The sequence below is a fragment of the Rissa tridactyla genome, chromosome 8, assembly GCF_028500815.1.
Source record: "Rissa tridactyla isolate bRisTri1 chromosome 8, bRisTri1.patW.cur.20221130, whole genome shotgun sequence".
Taxonomy (NCBI): domain Eukaryota; kingdom Metazoa; phylum Chordata; class Aves; order Charadriiformes; family Laridae; genus Rissa; species Rissa tridactyla.
The window spans coordinates 43,372,322-43,390,667 of record NC_071473.1 but is presented as its reverse complement, the minus strand read 5'-3'; the positions used below and the strand labels follow the sequence as shown (position 1 = coordinate 43,390,667).

Genomic DNA, 18,346 nt, shown 5'->3' with positions numbered 1-18,346 from the left:
CGGCATTAGTCAAATTCTTGAAAGGAAGTGCAGAATGTCTGCATCGTTCAAACTGCCACCTGAGAGCAATTACAGAAATTATTTTAACCCCAGAAGCAGAGGGAAAATCCAATCCTAGCTGACAGTCTTGAGGGTATCAAGCGTTTCACGTGAAATGTGTCATTTTCAAATATCTCTGCAAAATTCATGTTAGGAACGTGATGGCATAGCAGAGAGGTGGGGCACTTACCATTATTCTTTGGAGGCCACTGAGACTAAACACAACCACAACCAGGGCACTGAGTTAAAATATCCATTTTGCCAACACGTAAGCAAACAAAGGAATATCAATAATAAAAAAATTTGCACTGCAGAAACAGCATAATGTAAGGCAGACAACACAAAACCATAAGATAGCATGACTGAAAAACATACAGACCTGTCCATAGAAAGTCTCAGAAAAGAGAAATGCAAAATATTGTTTCTTAAATAAGCATACATCATAACAGAACTCATCATCTTCATCAGTTAAGCCAACATAAGAGGCACACGTAGCTCTTCACCCTCTGTAATCAAGCTCACAACTCTGTACGCATGTGCACACATAAACTATTATACAGTGAAAGGTTCTTAATTTTACCCATTATGAGAGTGTCCAGCAAGGGGTGAATACTCTTCAGTTAGAGAGGAAAACACAGCCCCCCAGCCTGCAGGTCGCTTTTGACCTTATGGGATCAGGTTAAACTAGCATTACTCCCGATTAAAGGAGGTTTCCCAAACAGAAAAGCAGGCTCTGTTCCTGACAGGTAGTGACTTTTGCTTCTGTGGCTCTTAAATTGTGTACACACACGTCTTTTCCTGTCTCTGGTGTTTCCTCACATTCTCTATTTATGTGGTGGTCTGCAAGTTTTGCCTCACCAGAAAATCAGTGGGAGCACCACAAAGCTAAGAAATACTGTTGTGCTCTTTTATGCAATGCATGTCTCTGTGGCCCTTTGAACATTTAACACAGAGCAAATAAATTATTAGTGTGTGTGCATGTGCATACATATCTAAGGTACACAAAGGCAACTGCAACCACAGGAAACAGGAATGTGCTTGGAACAGTTGGGTATTCAAGTATCTAGTATTACAAAAATCCAGTTGCAAGGAGCATTTAAATGCAGATCTACATGTAAGCTGCTGAAAAGAGCTCCACTGAGCTTTATGCACTCACGTACATGGCTGCAAAGGCAAGAAGTAACAAAAAAAAAAAATCTGATTCCCACCCCCCCAGTAATTTTCAAGTCTATAGCACCTGTTATCCTATTCTTAATAATACTACTACTGAAGAGCAAGCTGATCCTTTAAGATGCCCCACCTCCAGAAACAAGATACACAATCACATCAAGTATTGAATGATTTCTGTGATTCCCATCACCACAGTGTCTGAGAACATCACAGTTGTTCAATGTATCCTTTGTCACAGAGCAGAGAGGAAAATATGATTACCTCTATGCTGTAAATGGGGATGGGAGAACAAGGGACAATAGGCAACTTGTCATGTATGGCTGGCACACTCACCGTTGGGATAACCAGTCTCCTCTGGTTCAAAATCATACAACAATAAATGCCTTCCAGTCTAGTTTTTTCATGACTTAAAAAGTTTCTACATCAATCCATATACACCAAGCACTTTGCCTAAGCCTTTTCTTGCTTGTCTTAGTAAATGCAAGTAAAAAAATACATTCATTCAGCCCAGCGGCCTGGATTTGTAACATCTCCGTACATTTACAAAAGCCTATATATAAACAAATAATGCAACACACTGATGTGCTGGAAAAAAACACATTTCCTTAAAAGCAGACAATAATTCCGACAATCTAATATAAAAAAATCATCAACTGATCACAAGACGTTTTACATCTAATACACTGTTCTTCCACAAAACATTTTGTTTGGAAGAAACAACATAGCAAGCAAAATAAAACCTGCTCATATAGCAGACAAGTATCAAAATCTATTCTTTAACAGGAGAAACAGAATAACAAGTTGTGATTACAGCGAGAAGTAAAACCAGCTAAATTCCACATCAAGCTCAAAACCTGAAAATCTATTCAAGAACCGTGCCGATTTAATCCAGAAGGTGCAGCAACATAGATTAAGTTTCTGACTGTCAGATACAATTGTTAGATACCCTGAAGACAGATATTATGTCAAAGCAAGCAGATGAGAAAAGTATACAAACATCTCTATAGCTAGCCCTCCAAGTTAGAAATGACACACCTCAATCAGACAATACAACTAAAACACTTCAAAAGAAGTTCAGAATCTGCAATCCTTTCATGATTGTCTCGAAAATATTAGGTTCTATCACTGGGAGTAATTATAGCAAACAATACAGGGAGAACACAGCTTTTCTAAACCAAGCTAGAATATCACCATGTCACTTAAAAACATCACACCAACATGTAGCTACCAAAGCCAAAGCCATATCTTCTGCCACCTAAGGCATGAAAAAAACTTCCCACTTACCTTCTAACACTGTTAATTTAGCACTCGTGTTTATCTCCCCAACACTATTGGTTGCTGTGCACTCATAGATAGCTTCATCTCGATGAACACGCAGGGGCTGTATCCGCAGAACTGATCCTGATCCATCATCAAACTCAATAACCTTTAAGTTAAAAGAAAGCACTGCTTTATTCATATCTTCTGCAATAAAAACTGAAAGTCAAAATAATGCAGGGGTTAAAAACCAAACCAAAACAAGCCCTGTAAGCTATAAAATACCATGCAATTAGTCAAGCATTCCAAGTTCAGAAATGCAGAAATTTCAGAGTCAAGAACATATTTGTCCTCTGAGGAGGCCAGAACAAATGAAGATCCAATGAGGTTCTTTATGAATCAATTAAGGTTGACAAATTATCAACCTGGTAATAAAGATGTGGATCTGATGATTTAAAACATCTGAGCCATATTTGCACTAATGGTTTTACTAATCACACTGATAGCAATTTAGTGCCAACTTTCACCTTGATGGAAGAGCAGAATGATATACTCCTGTGGGATTACGAGGAAAATAGTAACAAAACTAGAATAAAACCTTGAGCACCTCCACTGCATGCTAACTCCAGCAGAAAGTGAGGGTTTTTAATGTCCTTCAGCATTGGGTACTTTGCAACTCCAGCATAATCAACAATGATGTAATTACAATTCCTTCCCCAGCATAATAAATTAAGTCCTTAATAAATCATTGCCTTTCCATCCATCCTGCTAAGCTGTAACATGCATTACTTTAACTTCTACATGGAAAAAAGAGGTATTTGTTAGTTTGCAGCTGGATCAGTATAAGCTATTCCTTAATGGCAAGAATGTGAAGGCACAGCCTCAGGCCACTGTTAATGCCAAACTCATCCTTCTCCTATTACTGAGTACAGCAAAAGATGGAAATATTAACTCTACTGCAGATGGCGACAGCATGAGGGAAAGGCATAAGGCCCCCTCCCGTCACTTGGGAACTGCAGGGGCAGATGAATAGACTAAGCTATACTTTGTGCCAGAGACATACACCTCAGCCTTGGACCTGCACTACCCCCATGCAAAACCTTGACCCTATTTTCAAGAGCCCTTTTTAGGAGTGCTTCTCACAGCACAAAGACCAAATGAGTGAAAACAGGATGGAGAAAAATAACATGCACCACAAGGCTCTGTAATAACAGGAAAAATAGGAAAAAATCAAAAGGTAACCAGGACCACTGAAAATCTGTTAATCCTCATGCTGGAAGGAATAGCCCTTCTGTTCTAAGTAACAGAAACAGCTTGCAAAAACCCCTAATTTGGGGTCAAGTAGCAGCAGACAGGACAGAGAAACGTGAACATCACCACAGTACATTTTAAGGAATTACAGTATTATTTTTAAAATACTCAAATTAAATGTGAAACTGTGTCAAAACACTAAACTTTCTATAACCTTTACACAGGATAGGGCTACTGCCAAATTTTAAAACAAGACAAAATCAGATGCAGAGATTAATTCACTTCAGTTGTAAAGACTAAACAGCTAAGAGATGAAACAGAAGAGCTCTTTTGCCCTTACTATCCGTTGAACAAACACTCTGTGTGAGAGGAAGGGAACTACAACTACTAAGCACCTGACAGACACTGAGACCAGAAATGCTGTTCATTTGCTAACGATGGATACCTCTTTTGTTTAATAACTCAGCATGTGTACATCAGATTTGTTTATTAATTTTTTCATTTCAACTGAATTACAGTTTTCCTCCAAATAAAGACTAGTTAAGTAATAAGGTAAAATTAATTGTTATCTAGGAAAATAAGAAAGATATTATTCTCTGTCTCCTAACACAATGAAAATACCTCAACTATGGATCAAAACTGATGTGAATAAAGATATGAAATTGCTTATATAAATACTTATAATATGCCACAGCCCTCTGGCCAGTCACGGTAAGTACCAAATTCACTACAAGGTTATATTTACTCACAAATCAGAATGTTTAAATGGTTACTATACAACAAAACTTCACCTTTATTAGAGGAAAAATAACAATGTAAAACAAGAGTAAAACTGATTACTTTAATCAAGGTTTTCTGCTCACATACAAAATCATGATTAAAATTGGTGACTTGAATCAATCCATTCTGGGCAGCAAAGTCATCTTGTGCTCCAGTCAGAAAAGCAAAAACATCAAAGACAGGGGATTAGAAGAAAGGCAGCAGAATGGCAGAAGGGTCACATTTCCAAGGGCAGTTTTAGAGAAAAGAGCCCAACTCCAAAAAAGGGAAGTAGAGAAGAAGGCGGAGAAAGTCAGTGGAAAAGTGTTTGCTATTTAAAATATGAACCAAATTGGACCCTTTTTCAAAAGCATTTCTGATAACTGCTCTTGCCTCTTCCTTTCACTCAGACTTCAGTTCACAGGGAAGTCAAACTGCCCCTTCAAGATGACTTCACCATACCCTTTCCAAGCACATTTGTAGCCGTCACTTAGAAAGCCTTCCAATGGCATTTTGGCATCCCACTTCTGAATTTCACTAGGGATGGGAGGCGCCTTATCAGTTTTCACAATGAAAATTACTGCCAGATCCAGCTCTTATCTGCCACCCATTTTGATGCAAGCCCAAGTCTCCTATCTGAAGAAGGCCTTCCTATATTTGTGCTTCCAGCATCATGTTCAAAGGACACCTGCTCTACAGATTGCATTGCTGCAGGGAAGGAAACTTACTTTACTCTAAAGCTCTAGACTCTGCATTGTAGTGATGCAGATACCTGGGTTGCATTGACAATTACTGTGTAATTAAGATCTGCAAGCATTAGTTTGATTACCAAATTTTTATTTATTTTTTTTGGTAATTACCTCAAACCGCTGAGAACTGACTTTCTTCCCCTTCTTCATCCATGTGATACGAGGTTTGGGCTCTCCTGTTGCCTGACACACAAAAGAGGCCACTCCTCCAGAAATCCCAATCTGATCTTCAGGAGCTTTCATAAACGTTGGCTTGCCTGGAAAAATAACCAAATCACCCCCATGAGGACACAACATCAGATAAGCAAGGAACGTGTCATGTTAATCTAAATTATAAGATAATTGGTGCCCCTACTACAAATCCAGGTTGAATGGCCTCGGCCACACAAATTCAGCACAGACTGCAACATGACAAGCACAATTTCTGCTTGAGTACCTTTTTTTCCTGAAATGAATAAAGTCCATCTGGCTTGCCTGTAAATGAGGGCAAGAGAGGGCTCCCCCCAGCCCCCTGGGCATTCATTCAGGTATATGACAATTTGGAACCATTTTTACGTTTTTTTTTTAATAAATGGATTTTTGCAGGTTTATAACATGGTCATAGCACTGGAAATTACAGAACAGCTGACGCACCAAACCTACAAAATGTACCATACGTTGACATTAGCTTTCCTGAAAGCTGTTAAGACGTTAATCAAAATTAACAGATACAGTTTTAAGTATACAAATAACAACCTTTAATTTCATTTTACATGTGGATTGACATAAAAACCCTACAGTCTATCAGCATCTGGAAACCTGCACAGGCTGGCGTATGCTTGGTAAGAAACTAATCACTAGAAGTCAAAGTCAGCAAAGAAACCAAAGTGACATTCAGGCCTGAAAGACTCAGCAAAAATGAAAAAAAAAATAGCACGTAACATTTTAATAATCAATAAAAGAAGTTTCATGAAAATACAGTTGTGTCTTCTGGATGTGCATGACAGACTTGAATGGATAAAACTAGGCATCCAGGTTAAACATTCCTATTTTTCTTCTGCATTCCTCGTACAAGAGAATTTTGCGGTATGTGAGCTGAGGGTCATTTTGAAACACTGCTTTGTCCAAGTGAGAACTGTTTGATGATCTTGTATCCCTAGAAAGCACTAAAACATGTAACTCCACAGAGGGAGTTAACAGAATCCACCCATGATCTCATTCAGTGCACAGGTCACACTAAGGCCATGTTTCAAATACAATTCTCATTGACCACCTCAAAGATGAACCTGACCTGTAAATGGGGCAGAGACAGCTGCTGGGATGTAGAAAGGAGGAGGAGTGAGGGGAGAAACCTGTTCAATCTCAAGACACTGAACACCGTCCTCGGCGGTGGTTCCTCACCTTCACATTCTGGGCATGTCCACAAGCGTGTCCTTGAGGGAGAGAGGGACGACATCTGTAAGCCCAGGTGGCTTAAACACTAAGCTTTTGATGAACTGAGGGCCGAGTTGCCCTGATCTAGGAGGGATACAGATCCAGTGACCCCCAAAGACGACAATCTTTAAATGCATTTTCCTCATGTATAAGAGATTAGAATGCTAAGGGCACGGTTGCAAGTTGCAGCTGAGCCGGCCCAGCAGCCTGCGGGTACTGAGGGGGCAGAGGCCTTGCTCTGCCCCTCGATCCACTCCCCTCCTGTCTCAAGCCACCCAAACACCTACAAGCAGCTCTGGGGTCACCAGAGCCTCTGTGGAGTAGATTCAGGCCCCTAACCTGGCAGAAAGCTGCTTTTTTTTTTTTTTTCTTCTTCTTTTCCAAGCAAGGTAGGGAGCACAGTGGCTCAGTGCAGGCTCAGACAGAGATGGTGGGGCTCTGCAGGATGGCGCTTCTCTCTCCCCTCAGCCGCTCCCACCTGAACCTGCAACTTTGCTCTTAAACAACAATCTCTGAAGATTTTGCTAGAAATGTGGGAATCTCCTTAATCTCAGTTTCACCTTCTGGTTTAGCCCACGCTAACTGTTTACACAGACCCCCACCATCCCTCCAGGCGACTCAACACACACAGCAGCTTGACCAAGCGACACACTGCAACTGCAGCTTTTGACAAAGCCCAGAGGCTGGGCTCTGCCCTCCTCCAAGGTGTGTGGATCAGACCAGGGAGACTGCTGAGGGCCCAGGGTGCTTCTTGCTTCACACGCGCACCACCACTGTCTGTGTGGGGTGTAAGTGTCAGGGTGGTGGTGGTGGGGAGCTGCAGGGGGATCTCCATGAGGAGACATCAGGGCTGCCCTGTCCACAGCCAGTTCCACAGCAGCGCACAGTTAAGCTCATCATGGCAGTGCCTCTATGGTAATAGGTTTAAGGGGCAAAACACTTCACAGCAGTGAGGAGCAAGGTAAAAAAATGTGAGAAACAGCCCTGTGAGCACCTAGGTCAGAGGAGGAGGAGACACTCCCCTGCAGCCCGTGAAGACACCACGGTGGAGCAGGTATTTCCCTGCAGCCTGCGGATGGGTGGGCATCTGGCAGCCCACCAAGGTTAACCCACCACAGTTTCAGAGTGAAGGACAAGGTCAGACTAGCTGGCACCACATGGAGAAGCAACCACAAGCTGAGGACACGCTTAGTAGAGAGGGGCTGGTGGCATGCCACTCCTGAGGCAGAAGGACAGCAGAACCCTTCAAAACTTGCAACATCAGATGCTCAACTCAGACTGTGGTCGTGTGCTAGGGAGGCCCATCAACCGCCCACATGGACCACAGGCAGGAGGGGACATGCCAACCCTGAGCCAGGAGGTCACAGCTGAGATACTAAACTGCAGGCCTGGACCTCTACTACTGCTGCTTGCTCAGCTTTATTTCCAAAAGGCCTCTGCAGACAGTGGATCAGCCAAGATCAGCACTGTCCACACAGACGTGGATGTGCGTGCCCTGTTCTCAACAGCCTTCTGAAGGAACATCAGACTTGACCACAGAAATTCATCACACACAGGTGTACTGAATTTTGCCATCCTTGGTGAAGAGAGCCCTGAGGGCTGCACAAAGGAAATAGCTCCAAACCCAGAAAATGCCTTTTATGACATGATGGTGGCTGTCTGCAGTCTTTGGCACATTGTCCTGACATGAACAGCAAGCAATTATTAAGTGTGCTTGCTTAACTGATGCTGATTTCACATATTTACTCATCTATAATCATGTCTATTTCTACTTAGTTTATATTTACATATATCTGTGTTTATTCACCTCTCATCTATCCCAGTGAAATGTTAATTTACTGTTCAGGCTGCTAGTGATTGCAGTGTGATTGACTGTTTTGCTATGCAGTATGCTGAGCTGATGTCTTGTATTGCATTTCAGCAGTTGATTTGTTCTTTTGATTTTCTGTTATTTACTCTGTGATCTTAGTAAAATACTGTAAATTTTTCAAATGACAGAGAATCCAAATACAACAGAATCCAAAAAACTTTTGTCCTTGAAGAATAAAATGCAATTATATCTCTCACTGTACACCTACTCCTCAGCTTGTACACTGAGGACTTTACTTTTGTACATTTTAAAAAAATCAATACTATTAAAAACCAGAACAAGAGGAAACTGAATGTTCACAGGCAGTAAAACCTAAAAATCCTGCTGCCTTGTTCAGCTTGAATTTACATTGTTGTAATGAATCTTTTTCCTCTGCACATTTAATTGAGCAACACTGATTTCTGGAAACCATCTAAATCCACCGAGACTGGCACAAAAGTATTCCTGTATATAAACCAAATTCTCACAGTCTGGGAAAGGGTACTTCTACAAAACCATTTTAAATGTTTGTATGCCTTGAAGTTTTTAAATGGAAGGAAAGTACTAATTAAGCAAACCTAAAATCCTGAGTCTTGGCCCCGGGACAATAGTCGGGCATGGGCATACATATTTTTATACCGATTGGTAACTGTTACAGCAAATCCCAAAAGTTATTTCAGTGAGAGCTAATAGAAGCGCGACAGATCATCCACGAAAATCTTGGTGTCTGTGGAAAATGCATGTTAAGTGGACTAGACTACCTCCACACCTCCCCTCCAACCAACAGCTTAACTCTGCTGCCTGGAGGAGGCTGCTTTGGGACACATCACTGGTTACCTTCAAAGGGCAGTAGTAACAACCACTACAGGTAGGGCCAGGTGATGGTCCAAGCAGTCCTTTTTTAACCTGTTTTGAGTGTTTGCACTCTTAGGGTAGCCCTAGAAATACAACCAGGAAAAAAAAAAATAAGGTTGTGCTGAAAATAGAATATTTAACCAGTTACCTAGTCCTTCTCTTCTTCCCTCTCTGAAATTCAAAATAACCAGAGTCTCCACAGAAGGTTATGCATGTGCCAAGCTTGAAGTTAACTGTTTGTTGTTCAAACAAACTACAAATAAATACAAAGAACTGAAATGTCTTTTGCAGTGAAATCCTGTTTTTCCCCTGATGACCTAAGGACCAGGAAAAGCTGAAGATTTTAGAAAAAAAGAGTGATCGTATTCCAAAGACAAATTGGTGAAATACCAAGTTTGAGAGAGAACCTCCCAAGCAAGTCTTGGGTGACAGCAGGGAGAAGTGCTGGATGGCTGGGTGCCCATCACGCCCACCTTTCCTTACTCCATCATGTGGAGTAACAACTCCAGACTGGTGTATTTGTCATTTGACAACTCCAAGTCCAAACAACTCCAGCCTCTCCCTAGCCCCTCTGCTCAGTGTCAGATCCCTGGAGCATGTTCAGTCCTCACCCTCTAAACTAATTCCTTCTCCTCATTTCATAAGTTCCCACTACACCAGGAGTAGAAATTACTGCTATCATCATTTCTATTCACTCACAAGCTTCAGGCAGGAGAATGGGAAAACTTTCACCTTCTTGGCTTAGATTTTTCCCTATTTGGCCTTTGCTCAAACGTAAATTATTCTAGAGAGCTTATGGGAACAACACAGTTCTGAGGAGGAAGACTGTGAAAAATAGAGTATTTTAAAGAAGAAGACTTCATCTTATTTGGCTGAGGGCTGAAAAATAGCAACTTGCTCAGACATGCTCTCCATTGAGAAACTTTGAAAAAAAAAATCAGAAGAAAAGGACTTCCCTTTCACAGTTGATAAGTGTTGAAAAAGTCACTTGCTGAGCAAGCACAGATTCCTGGATAATCCTATAAAGTGAATCACAAGGAGGGCCTCATGGTGTGGAAGAGACGCTAGCAGAGATTTAGGCACACACGAGTCTACTTCACCATGCTGGAAAACAGCAGGAAACTCATGCAGAGCCCTGGGCTGAGCTAGGGTGTATGATGCTTTCAAAAGAAACGCTCCCTCGAATTACATTTTAAGAGGTCCACAAGAACATAGGTACAGAAAGCCAGAGGGAGAAGCACAAGCAGACAAGTTAGGTATGCACTCACCAGTAAGGCTGTTGTCTGTCCTCCCCAGCAAAGGGAAGTGTGGTGGGTTTGGGAGGGGAACCCGAAGCCCTCAAAGGCAGAATCTCTAGTCTATTGAAGAGCCACTGACACAGCATTCCTGCAGGGCAACTCCGAGTCAGAGACAGCCAACCATGAAGATGCATCTCTCTCACCCATATTTTATATATAAAATCACTGTTGTTCTCTGCTAGTCCAGACAATTTGCTTCTTGTGAAACAATTGTTATAAATCAGAAAACCATCTCAGCAGCTATTTTAAAATTTGCCCTACCAAACATTTGTAGCACAGCAGTAACATTTCACTTCTCTTTTTCAGGTTTTTCTTTCTTTATCAGAGCAGTTCAGAGTCACACCATCACATGTGTTGTTTTTAGGCTGTGCAGCTTCTCAGTGAACCAAAAAGACCTTCCCAGGGAGAAAAGTCTCTTTTGCCAGATCTTCTTCAAGGCTGAGGCACAGAGGTGCAGCCTCCCTCTAACTTCGCAAGGTGTCTTTTATGTGAGCCATGGCCTTTGAGAAGTAACGTATGATCTGCATTACCTGACCTGAATACCAGCCAGAGCCTTGAAAAACTATGCTGGGTTCTGTATATTTAGCACAGATCCTTGTATTTTGCTACACATTAAGCACACACCAGTCACATAAAAGATGCTTCCTTGTAATTTTCTAAGAGCCAAAAAATTTCAAGTGGCTGAAACATAATATATGCCAACATAAATATGCTTCATATACCCAAATATTAACTTGTTTTATTTCAAAGACCCATCATTAGATGGTTTCTTAAAATAAATGGGAAAACTAAATTGAATCCTGACGCTTTTTCAGTATTTAGCACCCACATCAAATATACTTCATCCAAAAATTTTAATTCAGAAACTGGCAATCATACTGCTCCTCCTGTTCTTGTGGATGCTATTTTTCCAAAGAGTTTCACAGAGGTTTGAGAAAAATGAATTATTAAACACATGTCTGCAATTAACTGTTCTATGAACACTCACCTGCTGCGAGAGATTTTAAAGAAAAATATCTCTGTTGTCATGCTACGAGAGCCCACTGTTCTAAATAGAAGGGCAGCCAAAAATAAGACCAGCGTGGTAGGAGCGGGGAGCTTGTATTTTTATCTGAAACCTTTTATGACTTGGGCTAAATTAAGATTGGAAGTAGTCTCCTTTGTGAAGGAAAAAATTAGAGTTGTGATACGAGATGAACTAGATAAGCACATACAATAGGCGTACAGGGGTAACCTTATTCAGGTGCCTGGGCTAAAGGAATTAGAAGAAGTTATGGACACAAGCAGGAAAAGATCATAATGGGAATAATCTTGAGCCTGGAAATAGTGAATTTCAGGTTTAAATCCCTCCCTTTAACCTTCCCTGTCACATATGCCAAGGCACAACTGTGCCTCAGCTTCCACTGTAAAACTTGCCTGCTGTTCTCACACGGTTGCTGTCAGGACGGATACGTGAAAAATGATGATGTGGCTCAGTTGTTGTAACGCACTGTGACGAAACCAAGAATGACACAGACTTTCTCATGTTCACAACTGACTTTGAAGTGGAAATAAAGTGGTCTAGAAGACAGAGCCCCCCCGTTCTTACATATACAGCAAGGGTATTTCTCTTTCTTTGTTTCCTCTGTGATCATGGATGATTGATATCTGTGCACGGATGGATGCCTACAGGAAGGATACTTGGGTGAAACCTACTCTATGATTTCTCTCCTAAGCATCTGCTACAGGGCAGGAGGCAAGCCAGTGGGCTCTCCAGCTATCCTTATGTTTAATATCCTTACGTTTTCCTTTCAATGTACCCACCATTGTTTAAATACGTTTCCTGTCCCTTTGTGATCATTAGGAATATTGTTTAGCAAAATACAATTTTTCAAACTTGCACTTCTAGTTCTTGTAAATTATACAAGTAGGAAGAGCCTGTTTGAGCCTTGTAATAACAGCTTACTATAGCATCACTGGGTCTTGGTGATCACAATGCTAATTTATTCCTTATTTCCTCCTATTTCGGTTTTATTTCACTAAGATGACAGCACTTTGTATCTGAAACTTTTGCCCTTTATTGCTTGGTGCAAGGTACTTATTAAATAAATGCAAATATATATAGTGGGGTGTTGCATGCTCAGATACATATACAATTTTCTTTTTATCCAGTGAATGGATCATAACCCTTTCTCCCATCCATTTTAAAAAACATTTAACTGCATCCCAATCAGGGAAAATGGCATTCCAAATTCAACACATTCCTCAGATCACTCTGAATTACAGGTCACTTAACGTTACCTGCACATCCTCCTCTCTTGTTTTATCATCTTATTGTTATTAGGTTTTAATGCTTAAGAAATTCCCAACAGCTAGGACAAATGATTCTCCTATTTCAATCCAATTTTAGTGGTTGAGTTTTCCAGCTTCAAATGTGGTTATGATGATAATCAAATCTACAAACATTATCTCAAAGCAAGTTGCATGTCTCCTCACCTTCGTCTCCTGACTTCCATAGATACCTTTCGAGTTCGTACAAAATGAAACCAAATAAAGTGAATTATTAATATGCAAATCTCTAGGAAGCAGATCTTTTAACATGTTCAATGACCTCTGTAACCTTCAGTAGAAAAATTACATTACAAAAATAACAAAAGCAGTCATCTGGCAGAGGCTGTGATTTTCCCTAAACACTAGCAGGAAATATGGTGAACTAAGACGCAAGGTACTCATTTCAGCATGAGAGACCCACTGTGCTTTGTTTATACGTAGAAAGTTTAACTGAGGAGAATGCAAGGGTACATGTTAGGTCAAATATATAATTTCACCAATTTAAAATGACTTAAGCTGACAAACTCTTACAATCTTTGATTCCTGCTTCTTCGCCATCCCAGCAAAGAGGTGCTGCTCAGAATGTTTAAAGGCACCTTCCTTCCCATAAGTCCACCCTATAGGCAAAGCCTTGGAGGGACTGAGGTCTCTCTGCAGACGCACAGGTGGGAATCTTCACACCCAGACTGGCATTTTCAAGCCCTCTCTTCCCTTTTGCTAATACATTATTTAGACATATTAAATATGATGTAAAACATTAAATAGTATTTAAGTCAAATTTCTTCTTAAATATCTTAAAACCTCATGTGTCCTGCGTACTTCTGGTCAGTGTCTGGATGGTTATAAACCAACCCTGCACCAGTAGAAACTGGGCATCCACTGTTAAATGTTGCTGTTTGGATAAATAAACCTGCTTATTCCACAGAAATACGGGTTAAAAGCCGTTAGTTTACTCAAGTGTTAAGGCCACAATTACTGGATATTAATAAACTACAGCAACAGCCTGTCATCATAGTATTGCTCTTCAGTAAATTTCTAATTTTGTCTCTTTATGAATCACGGAAATTGCTGAAAGAGTTTAAACGTCTAAAATTAACTGACATGATACTGAAAAAGAATTGTCTCTGGCAACCATCACACAAGGATGCTGTGCAAGTCACTCAGCAGCACTGAACATTTTGGGTGCTGATATATTTGCGGTGAGAGTTTTAGGCAGGCAACTTAGACCTTAAGGCAACAGGGATGTGGTTTCTCTTCATATCATTTCTGCAGGGTGCCTACAGATTTTGCACACAGGGTGGCAAATTCGCTCTGTTATTTTTCAAGGCTGTTGTAATTGCAGTGTCTTTCTCAAAGTGCGCGGCTGGCTATCAGTGTGAGCTGCTTTACATCCTACTAAGAAAATCCCTAACTCTGGCTAATCCCTGTGCTGTGATTGACTCTTGTCCATGGCCTTTTTAAAGTTTTTTGTGTGACAGGAAAGGGGGCAAAAAAATAAATCAACCTCTCTGCTCTGACACTATTCTTGCAATTGCTTCCAATAACTGAAATAACATGTAACTAGAAAAAAAAAATATGGCAAGAAGCACAAAGCAATCCTGCATATGACTGAAGAATACTGATTAAAAACAAAGCAGAAAAACAGCCCAGAAAAACCTCCTTCTAGAACCTGAGGTCGTCTTCATTTCCCCTCCTCTGCTTTTACATTTCCCTAGAACACCTGCAGCCTGTGTGTGCAGCTTGCCACACATCCTGGGGAAAAGCCAGACCCCCATATATGAGTTTAGCTTTTGATTCTAATTCCCCAGCATTTATACTAAGTATTATACAGAGTAGAAAAACAAGGGAGAGCAGAGAAACGCTGCTCTAACTGAAGACCTTCCAACAGCCTCGCAGAATGGCTTTCTGCTTTGCTTTAATTTAAAATTGAAACCTGAAGTCAAATTTCCACCTGGTAATAGCTTAAAGGCACTTCCAATTAACTTGGTAATACACACTTTCTGAGTTAATAAATTTTTCAGCCTCTGTGTTTAATACAATTAAACATTTGGGCCTTTGGCCTTGGACCTTATTTAGCTTGAGAAAGGACTGCGAGAAGACTGCCTCCAATTATCACCATTTACACAACATTCACTTAAGGGCTTTCAAATGCATACATATAGAACATTCACTTAATCATACACAAAATTCAGTACCTGAATTCAGGTCTCCTCTCTCTTGCACAGAATACGCGCAATGGACAAGAGAATAACAATGCCAGCTACCGGGCTCTGAAATCAGCCATCACAACACCGCCTGCGGTGGTACGTAACAGCTGCCTGCTCCTAGGAACTTACTTTTCCTTCCAAATCTGCATTTTGTTATTTGCAAATTTCTTCAAGACTTCAAAGTTAATGAAGTGTATTGCATAGTGTAAAGAACCCGTAAGATATGCAGGACCAGGAAACAAAGACAGAACTGAAATCTTGTGCTTGAAAAAACATGAAAATTAATTTTGCCAGCATGCCTACCACATTAAACACCATATTCTTTTACACAAAAGGATTAAAAGGTTTTAATCCCTCTTTGCAAGCAGCTAGTTCTCGATTCGGCAGTTCAAAAGGCTTTGCCAAGCTCAGGTTTTTCCTCTGCTTTTAAGAATTAAAAGTGAACGTAAATCTTATTTTGTAAACAGAGAGCATAGTACAATGATTTTAATAGAATTGGGAGCCAGAGTAAGTGACCTCTTCAGAATATCTGTTACTAAAGCAAAGGCATCCCAGGCTCTCAGGAGCGTCCTGCATTTCATTTTAAGGCCACTGTCCGTTGTTCTGTCCTCCTAGTAATGAACCAAATTTCTGCCTCATCTACCCGGGGAGGAGGAAAACTTTCTGCTGAATGGTAACAAGTGCACTCTGGCATTTCTGTTACACCAGTGATTTCTTTCTGCTATTTGAATCAACTGTTTTATCATGCAGCATCTGTAGCACAGTCTGCAGAAAACCAAGAAATATAATTTCCACATTTAAATGTTTACCAGAGTGTAAAAAATTTCAGCAGGTAGCTAGGCACCCGAACAAAATACTCTCAAGTGTTAAAAAAAAAAAACCCACCTTGTTCCTCATTATTGCTCAATCTTACTTGAAATTCCACAAGAAACAGGAATATTTCCCCATTAGAAGGCTTCCTCCAAGTCAGACTCCTCGATAAGCCTGGATGGAGAGGTTCAATGCTTCTGGGAGACACTGGGCAGCATTTTTTTCCCTTTAACGGCGTATTTTAGCAGTGGCTAAATGAAGGCACAGAGTCACGGACAGCTCAAAAGCCATTTGAGCAGAGTTTCGAATCCAGGGCCACCACCTCCGCCCGGCAGCAGGACTGCGCTGGCAGAGGGCTGCTGAGCAATTCCATCCTCCACAGTAGAAAGACAAGAACCAAAGGCAGGTGCCAAGGCCAGGCTGCGCAGCACTCGGCTGCACGCTGACCTGGGGGCAATTGGTGGTGGAGCCGAGGAAGCTCTGGGAGCTGCTGTTTCCTGTCCATGAACTGCCCCCGAGTTTTCCCCAAACAGCTCTGTATGTATGTGGAAAACATACGACTCCATCCGACATGAGTATTGGGTGCCCGAACCCCACAGTAAAGAGAAGGGTTGAGACACGCCAGGGTTTGCGGTTTTACGGTCGTTGCAATCCATCCAGCCCTGCTCCATGCATAAAGCAGGGCAGGAGCTTCATCCCAGGAGGTGCCCAGTCCCCTCCTCCACCCAGGGCTTTCTGGTTCAGTGAGGGCTGACTTTTAGAAAAGCATCAAAATTAATCACCTTCATGGTTGCTGCAATCTTGATTTAATTTTTCTAGCTTCCATTCCTTGCTGTGTTATGAATTTAACAGATAAAATGAAAAGCTCTTTTCACTTTAATAGCTTTTCTCTGTGCAGATGATCAGGTCAGCCTCTAACTGTTTCCAAACTAAACTCCTTACATCTCCAGCTACCAAGCATGGTTCCAGATTTGATTTTTTGTGGCCAAAAACCTGCACCAACCTGTTTTTACCTGTGGTAAAAACCTGCACCAACTTTCACTTGATTTCACCTGATTATGCATAGAGTTGCAAGAAACACAGAAAGGTCCGGTCAACACAGAGAAGTTTGTTTGCCATGCTGTGAAAAGTTGCTGTGGCCACCAAGTCTATCTTGAAGCCCAGATCATAACGCACTGGGACCACAAGGTGCCAAATTTGAATTTCCAGAGCTGGCCTGGGACTTGTGTGCAGGCTGGGGCGTGCACTTAAGAGGAAAGGCTGCATGCAGGACCTGCAGGAACAGGGAGCCTCTGCTGTGGGTGCTTTGTGCACGGGGACCGTTGGGAAACCCAGCATCACAGTTATTCTACAGGCTGCGTGGCAGCGTGCAGCTCTGAAGGGACCGAATCTGTCTAAATTTTATCTTCACAAAGCCAGAAACACTGTCTGCTACCCAGAAACAAAGTTTCCTAGTTAAATGCACCAAAAGTATAATCTACACCAGTTTAGGAGGACACATTCCTTGCTCACCATGGAGCTCTGCTGCAGGTCACGGACCTTATTGTGGCATCAGCTCCTGCAGTACCTGATGGGACATGAGCAGACCAAAATCCAACAGAAAATAGTGGCAGAGAGTTACAGCACACAAACAAAACCAAAGGAACAGGCATCCCTGACATGGGCTTTCAGAATGGGTACCCTTCAGCAGCTGCCTTCCCTGTGAAGACCTTACTGCTCAGATCACACTCAGTTGTGAGCCACACAGGCCGACGTGGCACCTAAAGAGTAATGTTTATCAAGCTGACATTAAGCAGGAGCTCAGTACAAAGACTGGGAATGTCTATGAACAATGAAAAGCATCCAGTAGCCCCTCTAATTTTTCTTATTGTATTCTCTCATGCATCTTAATTCAAATATGTTCTTTATATTTTAGCCACGACCTACTTACAAATCACAGAATCACAGAATGGTAAGGGTTGGAAGGGACCTCTGGAGATCAAGTCCAACCCCCCTGCCAGAGCAGGGTCACGCAGAGCAGGTTGCACAGGAATGCATCCAGGTGGGTTCTGAATGTCTCCAGAGACGGAGACTCCACCACCTCTCTGGGCAGCCTGTTGTCTGGTTGTCCCTCAACCCAGACCCAACCCTGGACCCAGAACTCCAGCACCTTCTCACACATTTCTCCTCAAGTCAGCAGCAAGTCCCAATTTCATGCAAGATTCACACAACCGCAGAGAGCGGCACTGAATTTTGAGGGACTCTTCCACTGTTGACTCCTCACCATACATGCACCAAGGCTAAGCCCATCAGGGGGAGAACGCAGAACTGGCAATGCCAGCTCTCACACTGACTTTTGCAGCCTTGAAAGATGTTTACCCCCAAATCTGAGACTCGCAA

General features: G+C 41.7%; 1 protein-coding gene across 5 annotated transcripts in view; it reads right to left on the bottom strand.

Annotated features, from left to right (window-relative positions):
- The window catches only part of PTPRF (protein tyrosine phosphatase receptor type F), a 390,558-nt gene that overhangs the window by 194,785 nt on the left and 177,427 nt on the right, over window positions 1-18,346 (bottom strand). For all 5 annotated transcript variants that reach the window (XM_054210595.1, XM_054210596.1, XM_054210597.1 and 2 more), the window contains 2 exons: window positions 5,337-5,482; window positions 2,494-2,635 (listed from right to left, as the gene is read on the bottom strand). In XM_054210595.1, the coding sequence (XP_054066570.1) occupies window positions 2,494-2,635; window positions 5,337-5,482 (288 nt within the window). The remainder of the gene's footprint in view (window positions 1-2,493; window positions 2,636-5,336; window positions 5,483-18,346) is intronic.